The sequence below is a fragment of the Homalodisca vitripennis genome, chromosome 5, assembly GCF_021130785.1.
Source record: "Homalodisca vitripennis isolate AUS2020 chromosome 5, UT_GWSS_2.1, whole genome shotgun sequence".
Classification (NCBI taxonomy): Eukaryota; Metazoa; Arthropoda; class Insecta; order Hemiptera; family Cicadellidae; genus Homalodisca; species Homalodisca vitripennis.
The window spans coordinates 50,169,129-50,186,545 of NC_060211.1; the positions used below are offsets into that span (position 1 = coordinate 50,169,129).

General features: G+C 31.3%; 1 protein-coding gene across 1 annotated transcript; it reads right to left on the reverse strand.

Moving 5' to 3' along the window:
- Positions 1-645: 645 nt before the first annotated feature.
- Positions 646-16,383, reverse strand: LOC124362146 (proteasome assembly chaperone 2-like). The gene is made up of 7 exons (XM_046816377.1): positions 16,161-16,383; positions 11,836-11,998; positions 8,636-8,694; positions 6,318-6,496; positions 3,333-3,446; positions 2,402-2,516; positions 646-812 (listed from the first exon to the last, which is right to left on the reverse strand). Exons 1-7 carry the CDS (start codon positions 16,209-16,211, stop codon positions 717-719), a joined length of 777 nt encoding a protein of 258 aa, XP_046672333.1. The 5' UTR covers positions 16,212-16,383; the 3' UTR covers positions 646-716.
- Positions 16,384-17,417: the final 1,034 nt, after the last annotated feature.

Genomic DNA, 17,417 nt, shown 5'->3' on the forward strand with positions numbered 1-17,417 from the left:
GCGCCCGGGAAGTGCTGCAGTCTCGCGAGAATTCGGTAAACTACATTTGCAAAATCGTGCAAGAGTCTGTTCGCGTTATTCCAATTTTTATTAACAATTGAAGTGGGGCCAAGTTCACTTGGGGTAGTCCTTTCTGTACAAATACTGTAAACAAGTACAGTCAGGTTAATCCGTTGAGTGGTTAACAATTTAAAACACAATCAACTCTCAAACATCTTGCTATTGATACAAAATGGTTCCAGTTTTTTAAATTGTTTATTATACAATAGAAATTTGTAGTACATAGGAGTCAGTAGTGTATAAAGATTTCGAAGGGGGCTCACACATAGGGTGGTTTAGGACGTATGAAATACTGTCTAAAAACGGGCTCAGCAATCTTTCCAAATGAAGTTGTTGAATTTAAGACCTTTACCTTAAAACAAACTACAGGGTACAATTTTAATGTACGTCTTTCACAATTTCAGGGGGCTTGAGCTCCCCCAATTTCTTTATAATACACCCATGGTAAGAGTGGTATGGAGTTTTTGTGATTCTACAAAAATTAACTCTGTCTAGAGACAATCATGGTGTCACTGAAAATTACATAGATTATGTATTACACATAGTAGAATTGAAAACAAATATCTCATAAATAAATCACTGTGGTTTGTAAACATAATATTTTATTGATATCAAATAGTCACAATGTAATAAACTAATATATTCTACTTATCCATTCAAGGATATAACTCTCGAGGAGAAGGTCCCCCAAATATGTATTTCCATGAAGGAGGTTGAGAAAATGTCTTTGTCTCCTCCTTCCCACTTGGAACCTGTTAAAATAAATACAAAAGTCTTTTATTCCAAATTTACTGAAATCATTCATATGCTAAAATTACTACTATGATAATTTGTTATGTATACATATAAAACAACACACATTTTTTTTATTGAGTGTCATGAAACGTACTAGGTACTTTAAAATATCTGTAAAGGAGAAAGTAGTGGATGCAATAAGTACATAAACATACACCAAATCATAAACAGGAATTAGTAGTTGGGGAGATGGTGGGCATGGTCCAAGATGTCGAACTTTGGATCTGGGCTAAAGATTGTGCACTGTCTGCAATACACTGTACTTTTCATCAGCACTGTGCTTGACTTACATTTATTCTGTTTGATAAGATTGTCATACTGCCCAAGATTGGGCTTTAATTGCCCAAAAGTTCTCTATATTATTATTTTTTCTCAACCATGAGTCAGGTTGAAATGTCTTTCAGCAGCATTCGAAGGTGTGTTATCAACCGTGGTAAAATACTTCATCTTGTGACACCTAACAAGCAAGTATTTCCATCAAAATGATAAAATACTCCTCATATGTTACTTTGTCTTCATATTCTGGCATCATTGATGCTGTAAGGCCACTCAGCACTTACACTCATAAAATACAATTGGCGTCACATGTAGTCTGCAAATTGATGCTGGAGTATCTCTTACTATTATCTATTCATCAATGACACAGTGTAGCGGGTACAGTGGTTATTGTAAAATAACCGAATCAGCTTGGATGGGTGACAGCTGAACAATCCTGTTTTTTCAAGCAGCAAGCTTGCCCAGCCATTGTGGTGGTTCGGAAGTCACCTTTAAGCCATTGGTCTAAAGGCTTAGGTGTCAAAAAAGACATAGCTCTGACTTCAGCTGGTGTGTTCTAAACTTTACTCATCATCAAAATCTTGTAGTTATTTATCTCAACATGACTGCAGTCTAAGACAGCATTGTTGAACCATGTTTGCCGCTATAGCGTAGTATAATTGATTTCTTCACTGTTTATGAAAAATTTATCTAATCATAGTCTTTGTATAAAGTGTTGTCCAGGACATAGCCAGTGTTAACACTAGTACTCAGGAACTCCACACTGAAATACTGCATCTTCTATGTGAAGTAAAGTCTCCATCTGTTGCCTGGAGTTGGGACACATCCACATGTTTTTTAAGTTAATGGAAAAATTTCATTGATTAAAAAGATTTCAGTCGTCATTTAAACGCAACAATGTTTTATAACTGCTAACTGCTCTTTTATTGTAAATTGCCTGCTGTCACAAAATAGCCATGTAGGCAGGTGTATGTTCTCTGGCAGAAGGCTATTATGATTGGTAGAAACTGAATGGCACACTGACAGTCATGCGACTCGTCTCGCCTCCCATTGTTTCAATGCAGCCGTTGCAAGTGATGAGTCAAAATTGTCATGATTAAATGTATATAATATTTATAGACAATGTTTTATAACTTGTTATACATAATTTGATTGTATTTATTGACAGTTAAGTTAAATAACTCCTCATTTTAAATCTTTAACAAGTTTAGCATGCTCCTGTATCAATCAATCACTTTTTATAAATAAACAAAAAAAAATAACTACTTACCGGTACTACATTGAGCCACCCATCTACCAATCTTGCTAGATCGAGAGCTTCAGGAGTGTTATCTCCATCAGAACAGAATTTCATAAATGATACACAGGGAATTTTCCTTTCAATGCTGAAAAAAAAATTAGATTACACACTATTAAGTTTGGAACCATATTGCCATTTTTTACGTATAGTGTCCTAATATAATTCAAAATAACTGGAGCTGACAATACTTCAAACTGTAGAAGACTTGGATTAGATATAAATATTCACAAAAATTATCAGTATAACAGTAACTTCTGTGGATTAAAGTTTTGTGTTAAGACACAATATAACATAATGTAAGTAGGCAATCATGACAGATGAATTTATGAAGAAAACAACATGAATGTAATGTGCAAGGCAACTAATATATACTGCACAAAAAATAGTCTGATGACATTTAAGCTGGTGTGACATGGTGATGGTAAATTAAAATGTTGACTTGGCTATGAAACAGATAAATGAAATCAAATGTACTTGTATTTGTTTACAGGAAGAGCTGATGATGTTTGTTTATAGTATTGCAACAGACGTTGAGATCAGTAATTGTAAAACTGGCAACAGTGTATAGAGAGGGGATTAAGGCACACTAGCCACCATCGAACTATTTTCGTGCGGGTTGCTTTATTACAACCATTGCTTTGTATAGTTGTTTGAATACTATAAAATGTTTTTTTTCCAAAGCCACCTCAAAATACGCAAAATCTGTAACCACCAAAACTCAAATTATCACATAATTGTAAATGTTTAGAAAGATCAATTTATTTTGTTACACTTTATAAATAATGAACTGATTTTAATTTTATAAAATTACCACAAAAAACTTCAATTTCTGATAAACAGTTGCAGGGCAAAAATTCCTGGTTTAAACCTTATTTATAGATATGAGAAACAGATGACAAACCACTTGAGATGAAGATTCTGTGTGAATCCTGCTCCTGGCAAGTACATGGATGGAGACATAATACCTGTCTTATCTGCATCATCTTTTACTTCCATGTATCTACAGTTTAATGACCTATAAAACAAAAGCGTTCATTAATCTAATAAGTCATGTCAAATCTAAGTAGTTTCTTATAAAACAATACATAATTCATGAAAAGATTGTTTAGAAAATAGAATGTAAGATGAATATTAAATAAACTAGTCACATGAAACAGCATTCATTACTATATTTACTATTCACACCATTAGATACTATTCTTTTCTAGATATAGAATATTGTGTGAGTATCGTAGAATTACATGACATAGTGACAGAACTGGTTTTTGCGTAAAACACTGACAGCTGCAGATGATAGCTTCACTGCTATCTCATGATGAATAAAATTTCTTGAAATGTGATACCACCAAACAAAACGGAATAGACATACATTTTAAGACACATTTTTAATCTTAACTTGAATGTACATATTAGAATGTTTATAAGCAAGCTCTACAGGTATGACAGTTTAAAATATAAACTTTAGTATGACAGAGGTAGTTTCGCAGCTGGACCATAACTGATGAAAACAAGGAACAAGTTTCTGAAAATATTAGCAAAAGGATGATTGCAATTGAAGATAAGAAACTGTCCAACAGGCAGCCAAACCAAAATATAATGCAGTTATGTTCAGTTGCGGAGTTGTGCTTCTTGATTGTATAGCTCTGTCATTGAGTTAATAGAGTTAATACTATACATCATATTTGGAATAATATATATGACTAATATTCCAAAGGAGATGAATACAATTCAGCACCTTTGGAAATCCGGCATGCCTTTAGGAAAAGGAATATTTGTAAATGCAAAAAAATCTTATTGTCTTATTGACTTTGGGTGATCTAGATTCACATGACTAACTATGACCGTCGGCTGTCAGTCTGTGTAATGAGTTGCGCTTTTATATTTTCGAATCAATTCAATTGAGTCTAGTAATGGTAGGGCAATTTCACAGTTAATGTGCTCAGCACAAGTTTCCGATAGAAGAACGACTCTAAACAACTGCCATAAGTAAGCAAGCAGTGTCTAAAGAGGCTGGCAGTGGAGTATAGTACTGGACTGAGATGAACTGTGATGAACATGCCCTCGACCTTGACTGTGTTCAGCCCAATTGTTGTGATGTGTAGACTTCACACTGTAACTAGACCGTTAAAAAAATAGTTCTTATAGATCCACATATAACGAGGACTACCCGAAGTTTATATTTAAATAATAAAAACGTGTTTTACTATAATCACTTGTTTATTTATTATTATTTCTTTGATTTATATCCAATAATCAGGCATATTTGATGCCTCAAGTCCTGACCGTGCCTGATTTACGGAAGTTATCTTTACTGATGCCACCATTCCATGAAATATTTATAGAAGACTTCACCTCACACTATAATAAATACTGGATACATTAAAATATATCCATTACTGATATGTACCTTACTGAGATGGATATATTACACTGAAAAGAATATGAAACTAACTGTGGCTCTATACTAAGTGATGTTTAGTACTTCCATTAGCCAACACGCACTATAGTGTCAGCTGCAGTCAACGTGTTAACCTACATTTAAAATAGCAATCAAAATCTATTGTTTACCGACACTCTTTTGTTCACTATAGAGATGTGGAGAAATATTATGTTTATAAAGATATATTGTTAAAACTAGATGTTATTGAATCTGAATTTTGTGAGAAAAGCAGTTCATCTATACTCTTTGTTTGAAGGTTACTTATTTCTTGTTTCACTGAACGATGGCAAATGTCCGGAAAAATCCTGTTTCCTTCATCTATACTGTTATTCTGCATAGAGTACTATCAAAAAATCTTACAATTAAATAAATGTGTCAAAATACCAAGAAAAGTTCTGTGAAAGAGTGAACATTGTGCACTATATCTAGTACTTATGTGTCAACCACACAACCACTCCACTTCCATGTTATAACAATCTCCAGTCAGACGGAGGACGATACATTGACAGTTAAAATTTGTTTTTCAAATGATATGAAATTTTTTACACATCTTTCTACATTTTATCCAGTTACATATAGTGCTCGATAACTAGAACCAGAGGTGTTTGTACAATAACTTCCTGTGCGCCTGGGGTTTATGAATGAATAATTCTTTATTTGTACATGAGTACAGAGGCGAAATTGGGCCATATGGCACTTTCTTATATTTAACCTTGTATCGACTGCTAAAGCTTAAGCATAGTCAACAAATAAATAAATGTAGATTTCGCTAATGTTTTAAGCAATTTAAATAAAATTATAACATTAAATCTAAGAAAAGGTTTTCAGTGCTGAATTGAACCCAACTTTAATGCAGTCTTCTTGCACTTCTTTAATGCAGTCTGGAAGGGAATTCCACATGTGGTAAAATTGAAGTATTTATTAAATATTACTTTCCTATGACATGGAATCCGTTGCATAGACAATCCTATTCCTTGCGCTTCCATTGTTACAAATAAATTTGAAATCGTTGACAAAATATTGGGGAAACCCAATTAACAACTCCATCTTTCTTGTGGGTTTATGAAATACATCTCAGAAGAAATGGGACTGGGAGTTCGTGATCTGGAAAATTGGGAAAATACAAGGTCTCAAAACACTATACATTTCTCAGGTACAGGGGAAAGTTTCCTATGCAAACCAAAAGTACTAAATTTTACAGAAATAAGTGCTGGAACATTGTTTCAGTGTGTTCCACCTCAAATCGAGCAATGGTCATATAATCCCCGGACCTCTACAATGCAGTTCATCTCATATACTTTACTATAACCTGGGACTTAAACTAAATCTACCATGATCCTGTATTAAAAAAAAAAACAATAATTAACTTAAATAACTCCTAAGTAAACAAAATTACATGACAATTTTTTTGAAAATAAAAGGTTAATAAGGAATAAATTTCATTACCTGAAAACTGATTGGTATAACGACTGAGTGAGGGGACACACGCAACAACGGACATGGGGCTCTACAATCTGATTGTCATTGCGCTCATAGTCATACAAACTGGACAATATTATGACTTTATCCGCTTCTAGCTGTTCAAACCATTTCACTAAATGGTTTAAAAACTCCTCTTCCTTGCTCTGAAAAATACAGTACATAATTCATACTAATGTTCAAACATTCATTGCGACAACAGAAAATACTTCACAAGACCTATAATACTGACCTTGTGGGCCAAGCTGAGAGTCCAAATTATCAGTTATACTTATAATAATTTATTTGCGCTCTAGATTGCACCTTTAAAATAGTTGAACTTTGTGATAAAAGTTCTAAGAAGACTTGGAGTTTTTTTTTAATGCTCTTGACAAACTTATAGTACATTTAACATAGTTCTGAAATTGTAGTAAATTTTAATAATTTGAATAAACCTAACAGAGATATAGTAAATGTTTATCACATAACTGAACATCATTGTTCAATAGATTTTAGTTAATAAGATTTCAAAGTTGACAAAATAACAGATTTTGTACTAGCCTTTATTATAACCATTCTAGTATCTTGATATGAATTAAGTAGAAAATAATGGGAATTTAGTAAAGTTTTGTTGTAATAAATTTTGAGGGGAACAGTTTTAATATATTTAAAGAACTTGTAAATAATGAACACAGTGTCTTATTTAAGAACATTGCATTTACGTTTTTGAGCTATTTAGTAAATTATTATCAAGACCGAAACAAATTTAATAGGCACTAACAACACTAATTTTGAAATGAATGAGGCAAATTTATATTTAATTCAATAGGAAGATAAAACATTGAATACATTTTATAAATAAGGAACATTTAGAACAATTAAAAAAAAATAATTGATCATCAATAAATTACAAAAATATCCAGAGAAATTTGAAATAATTTCAAATTAAAAGTTGTATGGTGTTGTAAATTTTAATCACTGCTGCAAAAATTATTTTAATCAACATTGAATATGGGGGTTAAAATTATAATGGTCGTAACTTTTATAATTTTAATGGGGTAATAAAATAATAATTGAGCTTGTACCATTGAAATTAAAGTTTTAAAGATTTATAAAACAGTACATGATAAGTATAAATAACTGAACATGTTCAAATACTGCCATCTATCAAAAATCAAGAATTTGTACTAACTTGAAATTAAAATTATACAATAGACAAACTATGTTAGGGAATTAAATATAAAGAGTTTATTAAAACAGGAAAGTTAAAACTTGATTATTGGACAACTTCAGATTAGATTGGAGAAAAGGATTTATTCTCCAAAATGCTGGGGAAAAAAAATTTGCACTGTTCATATCAAATAGATGACACTCCTCTAAGAGGCCTATTGTACATGGCGGACCCATGATACAAAACAGAATGTCCCATTTTGCAAGTCACTTATAACTTGTTGCAGCCAGAAATGGTATTTTCATTCCTTACTTAAGTGATAATAGAAACACATTTTGGTGTTAGAAACATTTTTACGATGATACCTTCTGTTAGAAATTGGATAATACCTATTGTAAAGGAGCCAGACAAGAGTTGTTTCCAGGGAGTTTTCCCAATGGTCATGACTTATCTCAGTAAAGGGAACGTTTTTAACATTTGGGTCTTGAGTGATGCCACTATAGAAGTTACACGTGAAATATAATACAAGTATGTCTTAGAGCCCACTGCTTGTTCTGGACAGAACACATTTTTAGGGATTGAGAATTGAAATGATGACTATTATTTGCTCCTGAGATGCTAAGGAACATTTATCTATTGTGCTCCTAAAAGTGTTTTAATTACTTGAAATAATAAGAGAGACCCTTTTGTAGAGCTATAATGTTCTACAAAACACCATCACATAATTAAGGGATGCTGGGAAACATTTACTGTCCCCAGGAGATCTTGGAAAATTTGTCATAGACCAATTTGACAGAATAGAATGCAAAAACTGAGATTTTAAAATTACCATGACTGAGTTTAGATATGCAAACCTTTTTAGTGATGAAACTGTTGGATGTTTCATGGAACCTGTTGTTATGCAGCCAGAGTGCACTGTTGTTATGGAACATCAAACTATTATCTTCCATTACAATTTTGATATTGATTAACAACAGACATGTTCTTGGAGTTGACCATTCATCTTAGCCAGCTTTTGAGATACAATGTGTTTAATTAATCACACAATTACACTAAGAAGTCTAATGTAAGATTTAATTAATTTAAATTATCAAAAACTACAAGCATTAATCAAGTCTTATGTTGTACAACTTACCACCCACAGAGGAGAACGAAACTGAAGAAATAGGACTTTATGCTGGGTCAGCTGATAAACTGAAAAAGAAAATATTAAAAATTAAATATAATACAATTATATCAACTCAACTTCCTAATTCATTAAAATTCTTAATCCTCTCTCTTTCTCCCACTCCCTCGCCCTTACTTAAGTACTAGAAATGAATATACGAAAAAACCAAAAAGATTGATAAAGCAGCAAAGCGTATTAATTCCATTGTGGATAAAATGTATGTTCTTCATTAGAAGAACGTTAATTTTCAAAAACCGATAATGAGTTAAATATGAAGATCAACTCATTAGCTCAGTTTGCTAAACAGAAAGGTGGAAATAAGTGGCATCCCACTGTGCTGATAAGGAAGAGCTGAGGAATGCATTTTTATGCAGAAAACTCAAGGGTATCGATACATTATTGTGAATTATCCTGAGGATCTCAATAAATTAGCGTGGGAACCAAGTCACCTTACGCTGATTGCGAGCATAAAAATATTATTACTGTGTGTAAAGAAGTTAAATATATTTGTAATATAAAATCTTTTAGATTTAAGAAAAAATATCTATTAAAAGTGTATTTTGCTTATCTAAGTGAACGGATGACCATTATATAAGCATATTGTAGTACTGTATGAAGTTTATATTTCAAATCATAAATAATAGATAATCAAACAATATATGATAAGAGCTAGCTGGATCAAATATTTGTTAATAAATCTTTAGGGTCAAATAATTACTTAAGAATCATTAATGTTAATGCAGAAAATGTCATTGTACATAGAGAAACTTTTCCAAGTCTTTTTGATAACGAATATTTTTATATAATAGTAGTAACAGAAACATTTTTAAAGCCAGCTGTCTCATATGTGTTGTTTATGATTGATAATTACAATTTAATACGTAATAGAGAGGAGAGAGGATAAAGAAGGGGGAGGCCTCGCGATTTATACTAGAAAGGAATTTAATTATAAAATTATTTGTATATATCTGATGTAGTATATTGTAAAAAACCAAAACATGTTGTTTTGAAAGTTTTTTAAAATGGTAATTGCTATTGTGTGCTGTGTACCGACCACAAAAAGTGGGTCATATAGCCGAATTTTTGATGTAATGGAAAATCTGATACCTGTTTATGATAATTTGGTTTTAATAGGAGATTTTAAAACCGACATTAGTGATAACAGCGTGTTTGCTGATAAGACCCAGTTTTTGAAATTTGTAAACAGTTTAAATTTATGTATACTCCTTTTAAATCCTACATATCATAGGCCAAATCCGATTCTTTGTTAGATTTAATTATTTTTAATAACACAGATAGGGTAAGAGAATTTGGCCAAACTCCTGTTTCAGGGTCATCCTATTATGATTTGTTATATGTAGAGTTAAACCTGAAAACCAAACTTGCCAGAGATAAAGAAAAAATATTGATCCAAGACTTTAAAAATGTAGAGAAGGATAGACTAAAAAATTAATGTGTTAATATATGTTGGGACAATATTTGTATAAGTAATTGTGTTAATGACAAGGTTGAAATATTAAATGATAGACTATGACAATTATAGAATAAGTATACACCTGAGAGAACAATCTCCAAGAAGAAAATCGCTTGTCCTTGGATTAATGATGAAATTAAAAACATGATGAAGGAAAGAGATAGACTTTATAAGTAGTATGTAAGTCCTAAAAATAATGCTGTATGGTAAAACTGCAGAGTTTTGCGAAATGGAATGAAAAGAATAGTGTTAGAGATAGTAGGAATCAACATTTTGCATATTTGTTTCAAAATGAAAAATCTAATAAAGATGTGTGAAAAGTCTTTAAGAGTCAGGGAGCTGGCAAAGTGTCAAAAAATTTGATTGATCCTGTAGTGTCTTTAGATTATTTAAATGCCTATTTTTTGTGGTATCAATACTAGAACAAACCCAGACCTTAATGAACATTATAAAAGTTTTGGTGATCCTAATCGTGTAAATAATAGTTTAAAATTTAATTATATTGATTCTGACACTGAGTATAAAGCTTTCATGAATATTTCGTCAAATTAAACTGGCAATGATAAAATTGTAATTCAATTCTTACAAATAATCTATGAGGAGATAAAACAGTCATGTGTTATGTGATATCTATAATTTTTCTTTAACAAATAGTGTGTATCCAGATAAATGGAAGGTTTTATTTCTTCTGCTGTCAAAGGAGTTGGAACTTTTAGAGTTCAATAAATTTATATAATGGATAAATATTTAATTTTTGTATGGATAAATATTTTATAACAACAGAAATAAATGTTTTCAAAGATTTAAAACTGTCTGCTTTGAAACTCTCACACAAATATTGACAACTATAAATAAACCTCCTCATCTTTCTCGCACATGTTCGGAAGCGACTTATATAAAGTTGCTTCTTTCTCAAAGAGTTAATAATAAATCATATACTAATACTATATACTAATATATGGAATTTTTTAATTATATAAAAAATTATTTGCTTTTTCATGGCCATTTTAGGATTTTGAATAGTACATGTTTGGTTCTGTTCTATATAATACCGAAATGAGTTTTTAAAACAACATAAAATTTTATGGTTAGATTTTTACGCTTTGTGGTAGGTTTTACACATAACCTAGACAGTTTACACTGCGTCAAAACCTTGCTTAGACAATGAACTTCTTGAAATATTCTGGCCACACTATGGAGAATCATCTTCAGCCAACAGATGTTAAACTGAAACTAACCGAAGATGGTTCAGTTTAACATCTGCTGATTAACTTATTATTAGTCTTATTATGCAGATTATTAATCGATAACACTCTTCACAGTAAGATCGAAATATTTCAAGAAGTTAATTAGTTGTGTAAGCAATTTTTAAGACATTGTGTGAACCAAAAGACTTTAATGTTAGTTATCAAATTTTACATCTAATTGGTATTAATTTGATATATGTTGAAATGGGAAGATCGTGTAAAGATTTGAAACACCAAATGATACATTTTTCATAGGTTACATTTTTTTATTTTACTTGACACACTTAAAATCAACTATCAGAAAGTAGAAAATAGTCAAATGAACATGACTCAACGAGACACAGGGACAGATTAAGTATTTTTTTCTCAGCCTCTTCATCTTATTGGCTGATGCTAATAAATCTGATTTTATATAACATTGACATTGTCATTTATTGCCAATATACCTTCAAATTCAGTACACAGCTCTGTAGAATCATCTTTGTATGGATGAGCACCAACAAGTGGAATAAATGCCTCATGCCAGAGATTACTGACTTTCTCAGCTCCTGATGAGTGTATCAGTAAGTCCACAGCCAACTGGCCCACATTAGATACAGATATAGCAGGCTACAACATAAAATAAAAGTACACGTCTTATTGAACACTAAAAATAATTAAATTGAAATTGGAATTATTCCAAGGTCTATTCCCATACAAAAATACAGAATTAATGCAAATATAGGTAATGCAAAGAGATATGCAGACATAACCTTAATTTACAAAAAAAAAAAAATGAGTAAAGAAGGATACAATTTGAAAGTTATAGATTCAGTTTAAAATCTTTTTGTTGATCTAGACATTTTCATACATCCTACGAATTATGTATTTCGGAAACAGTAACTTATGTCAAACAGTTTACACAGCATTAGATGAGAACAGACTTCCATAGGTACTTGTTGAAATACTGTTTTATCGCTTCAATATCAAGACATCTAGATTACAAAAGATCCCCATCTGGTTTCTCCAGCAGAAAGCCAGTGTAGTGACATTTTTTTAGGTGTCTCACTGTGGGTTGAAGTAGGGTGAATCTTCTTGTAACATTTTTAAAAGTACCTGGGTTTGCTCTTCTCTTCCAGTTTTTTTCAGTGGAAAGAATTTTTTTGACTGTTGAAGCGTGCGTGAAAGTTAGGAAGAAATAGACTTTTAAGTACACAAAGTTCAGTCTATGCTTTCTATTAAAGTTAATTGTAACCTTTCCTGTGCTGATTTGTATGAAGAAATAAAAGATAACAAGATGTTTCTAAAAAAATTGTATCCTCGGAAAACTATGATTAGTCCAGCACACTACTAAATGCAGGTACTTACGTATTAACGTCACTGCAGCAAAAATTTTATACACAGAATTTGAAGCCAGCACTGATGGCTAGAAACATTTTCGATCGGTACTTTCCCAATCTTAGATCACGTCCTAAATTTTACAATGTGATCTGACGTCGGAGAAGTTGGCCAATCTGGGATGTGATTTCACGGTCGGGAAAATACTGATCAGAAATGCCCTTGGCCATCAGTGTGGGCTTAGGTGGTGCCTCCGCACTTCAGGCGAAATAAGAAAACATCCCTCGAGATAGTACCCAAATTCAAGCTCAGATCACGTGAGCACTTGGTAAGGTTATCTTTAACTTTTTATATTTATAATATTATGATGTATGTATAGCCTAAAAACAAGTAATAGATAAAGACTTCATAGTGTTCTGATGTTAAAGTGTTTTATTTTATATTTTGTTGTCAAAAATTTAGGTTTAGACTGTCTGCACTTGATAGCCATTACATTTTTGCATGGGTGTTGTTAATATGCAAGTACCAATTGATTCACTGCTCTTCATCCTCACAAGTTTAAGTAGTGGTAAAAGTGAAATTCTTTAATATTAAAGTCAACACTTTGGAATGTAAATAAAAATACCAGGTCACAATAATTTTGTTGTGCAACAACTTTTATTCTCATTCCATTTTGTTTCAAGCAATAAACGGACACTTTTAGGCTAAATAAGAGAGCATAATTGCATTTAGAATGCGTAAAGTCTTCAATAAAGATTTCAGCTCTTACAATTTTTCAGGTGGACCCCGGATCCCTCATAACTGAGGGGTAGCCCATTCCACACCCCTTCCCCAGTTTTCACCATTCTAGGTGCGTCTGTATTTTGGTTTAGGTACCTTAAGGTAACCCTAGATAGGCTTATAATGTCAAAATGTTTGCAGTCAGCCTAATTTCACATTATCAATTTTGAATTATTTTTAATTATTCTGAGCATTTTATGTCAAAGCAAAACCATGTTACTAATACAAATTTCAAAAGTACCAACTATTTCACTACAAAAAATATTCCTACAAAGCTGATTGGAATCTAATATAGTTTGGTAGCACCTTTTTATTATATTTTATGGCATTGAACATCTTCTACAATAAAAGCTGAATTTTTAACAAAAGTTTTGTGAATTTTATAATGCAATAGACATGCATAAAGGGGACAGAGTAGATAAGCGAACCTGGTTTTAATATCACTTTTACAATAATCGAAACTTTTATATTGAATAAAAGAACTATCAATCGATATCAGCATATATAAAATACTGTTAAAGTCACATGTTTCAAATTAATGGAAACGGTTTTAAACAATTACCTAATGTCATGAATAATAAAAAAAAACCATAACAACTAATCAAATAAAAAATTGGAAAGACTTTAATAAGTGGCCTTCACTTGTTATTCGATTGCTATTATGGAACAATTCGATATATTATCCAACTTCGATGTATGTAAAAATCGTACAAAATAAGAGTTATAATACATCACTGTAACAACAAAAATCTAATACATTACAATTTTAAATACACAAATTTTACAATAATATTACAAACCAACTATGGCCTAGACTTGGATATCAAAGAAACCTTACAATATTTATAACTTTCCCAGCTTGATATCAATGAGTAACTGCTTTTTGTGATATGGGGATATGGAGGAAAGAATTCTCCTCATGTGTTACCAGGAGCCAAACCCACATGTTGAAGCCACTTAAACAAATCTCAACACTTGTGAGAAATATCTAACATATTTTCCGGGTAGGGTACGATAAGCGGACCCGGTTTTTTGTATCGAAGAATGTAGTCTTCGATACCTAATATTCACATCTCAAATCCTAGACTATCAATCGATATAAAAGTATCTATAGTCCTCAATAACAATCAAATATGCTTTAAATTTAAATATGAATTTAATATTTATAGTGATCAAACAAATTATTATAACAAAAATTAGGAAAACTGAAGACGACCTCTCACAGTTACAGTTGTTTTTTTCCCACAAATTTCACATAATGGGGGGGTACGGTCCAATAAGCGGACCCGGTTTTTTATATCGAAATTGGCAAACGATATTACTTAATCATAACCATCGATATAATCAATCGATACTGATGAATTATTTTTAACAACTTAAATAATCTATATGAACAGCTGTAAACACTTTCAAATAATACAAGGTAATATTTTAAATTTCACGTAACATTGTGTATTAAAATGGCCGTCAATCTTAGGAAGCTTCACGAAATTGCTTTAAAAGACGATAAAATATGTTTTTTATGGCTTCAGGATGTTGGGTTAGTACCTAAGAATCCATTATGTGATATTTGTGGAAAGGTAACAAATGTAACTGTCAGAGGAGCTAACATGGTAGTCTTCAGATGCAAAAAAAGAAGGTAATGGTGGACACAACTTTAGTAAAAACGTTTTCGTTCTGTTTCATTTAGTTAAAGTTATGAGTTTCCCTGATTTTGGTTATGTTCATTTATTATTTGTTATAATTAAATTCACATTTTAATTTAAACATATGATTGTTATTATTTTTATATCGATTGATAGTCTATGATTCGATATGCGAATATTAGGTATCGATGATTATATTCTTCGATATAAAAAAACCGGGTCCGCTTATTGGACCCTACCCTAATGGGGTTTTCAGTACGAGTCTAACATGTTGAAGCCACAAAAAGAATATATTTTATTTGTCTTATCATCTTTCAAAGCAATGCCATGTAGTTTTCTAAAATTGACTGCCATTTTTAATAATTAAAATTACTTATGTAAAATTTAAATATTACCCTACGTGTATTATTTTAAAGTGTTTACAGCTGTTGATATAGAATATTTAAGTTAATAATTCAAAATAATTAATCAGTATCGATTGATTATACCGATGGTTATGATTAAGTAATATCGTTTGCCAATTTTGATATAAAAAACAGGGTCCGCTTATCGTACCCTACCCTATTTTCCTCATATTTATCGCCATTTTCAAATTCTCAAAATATTAGTTACTTCTTATTGTTTAAATTAAAATTACTACAACTAGTAATAAGTTTAAATCATATACTGATAAATAAATTGTAATATCAAATTATCCTTCGAATAAAAACAATCAAACCATTCGTTAGTAGCAATCAAATAACGAGTGCAGCCTTATTAAAATCTACCTGAAAAATTAAGAAAGGCGACAGGGAAAATTTTTTTTTAATGATAAAGAAAACGCAACAACAAACATATTGAAATCGAGAGAGAAACATTGAAACATCTTTTAGTGTTATTTTGTGGATATTTCAAAATTTAACTATCTTTTATTATTTAATAGAAGTTACTTATAGAAAAAATTGTGTTTAGAATATCAAAATATGTGTAGAGTTGGTGCAGATGAGTTAGTTATAGTTCAAATTAACCTTAAAGTAAGTTATACTTACAACAATTAAAGTGTAATTTTTAAAATGATTTAAAGACTCAAACACATCCATTATTTTCTTCCTGTTAAGTAAAATTCGTTTTGTTATTTTACTATTTATGAGTGAGAACTAAAATACCATTAGGACACTTAACTTATTAAGGTTAGTTTTCGTTCGTGACTATTGTTATTTTGACTAGTAAGTAAAGTAAACAGTAGAATGAGTAACTTTTTTTAAGGCTATGAAGTGATCATTTAGCCCAAATGTGTGTTGTTTTTTTTCTTTTATTTATGGATGCCTATTTGTTGTATTTATTGACTTTATTAGATACGAGCATGTACGTTTTAGAGTATTATTAGTCCAGTGGGGAAAAACAAAGAAGCTAATGGTATTGGGAGAGGGAATAATGTTAATTGAAGAGATCTTCTCGTCATGTGTCAATATGGCATTCCTAATACGAAGAGGAGGACCACGGATGAAGAATCCCATGATACGATTACGTATTTATTTTGTATGCGTTTTTTTTTGTATTGTGTTTAAAAGATTGCAAATTTCTCAATAATAATTTAAGTTCTTTATAACTAAAATTTCTGTTACTAAAGGTATATTATTATGGAATTTTTGTTTGATTTGGATGATATGCTTTCTGGCATAATCGTATTGGGGATAGTCAATAATTATATGGTCTATTGCTTCATCAACTCCCATGTTGCATTTAAGGCAAAACCAACACCTGTATCAGTCTTTGATGGTCTGTAAATTATATTTGTAAACAATGATCAAAATTTAGGGCTTTTCATTTACTAATTGGTTCAAATATACTGTATTAGTATCTATTTTACTTTGTTTTTCATTGTCTAAGGTGGATACACATTTAACTATGTTATCAGTAATAAACAGGGGAAGATCGAAATCCCATTAAATTGTATTATTGTCAATAGAGATAATATTATTGGGAATATTGTGCACTATGTTGTTGAATGAGTTTATATATAGTGGAGATTTTGTGCGTGGCCTGTATGGTGAATGTAGAAAAAGTAGTTTGAGAAACTAATACTGTTGTAGACCGGATGATTTTTTTCAGTGATGTTTTTGTATACGAGTCTATCTGTTAGCAACTGTTGTATTAGACCTAATGGCATGAGAGCAGATTCACTTTGTAATGCAACAATCGGTGTGGTTGAGAAGGCACATAATAAAATCCTCCGGCGAAGTATGCTTTTCCGAACGAGACAACTTCAGATTGAATATATTATTATCCATAATTGACAATGATAA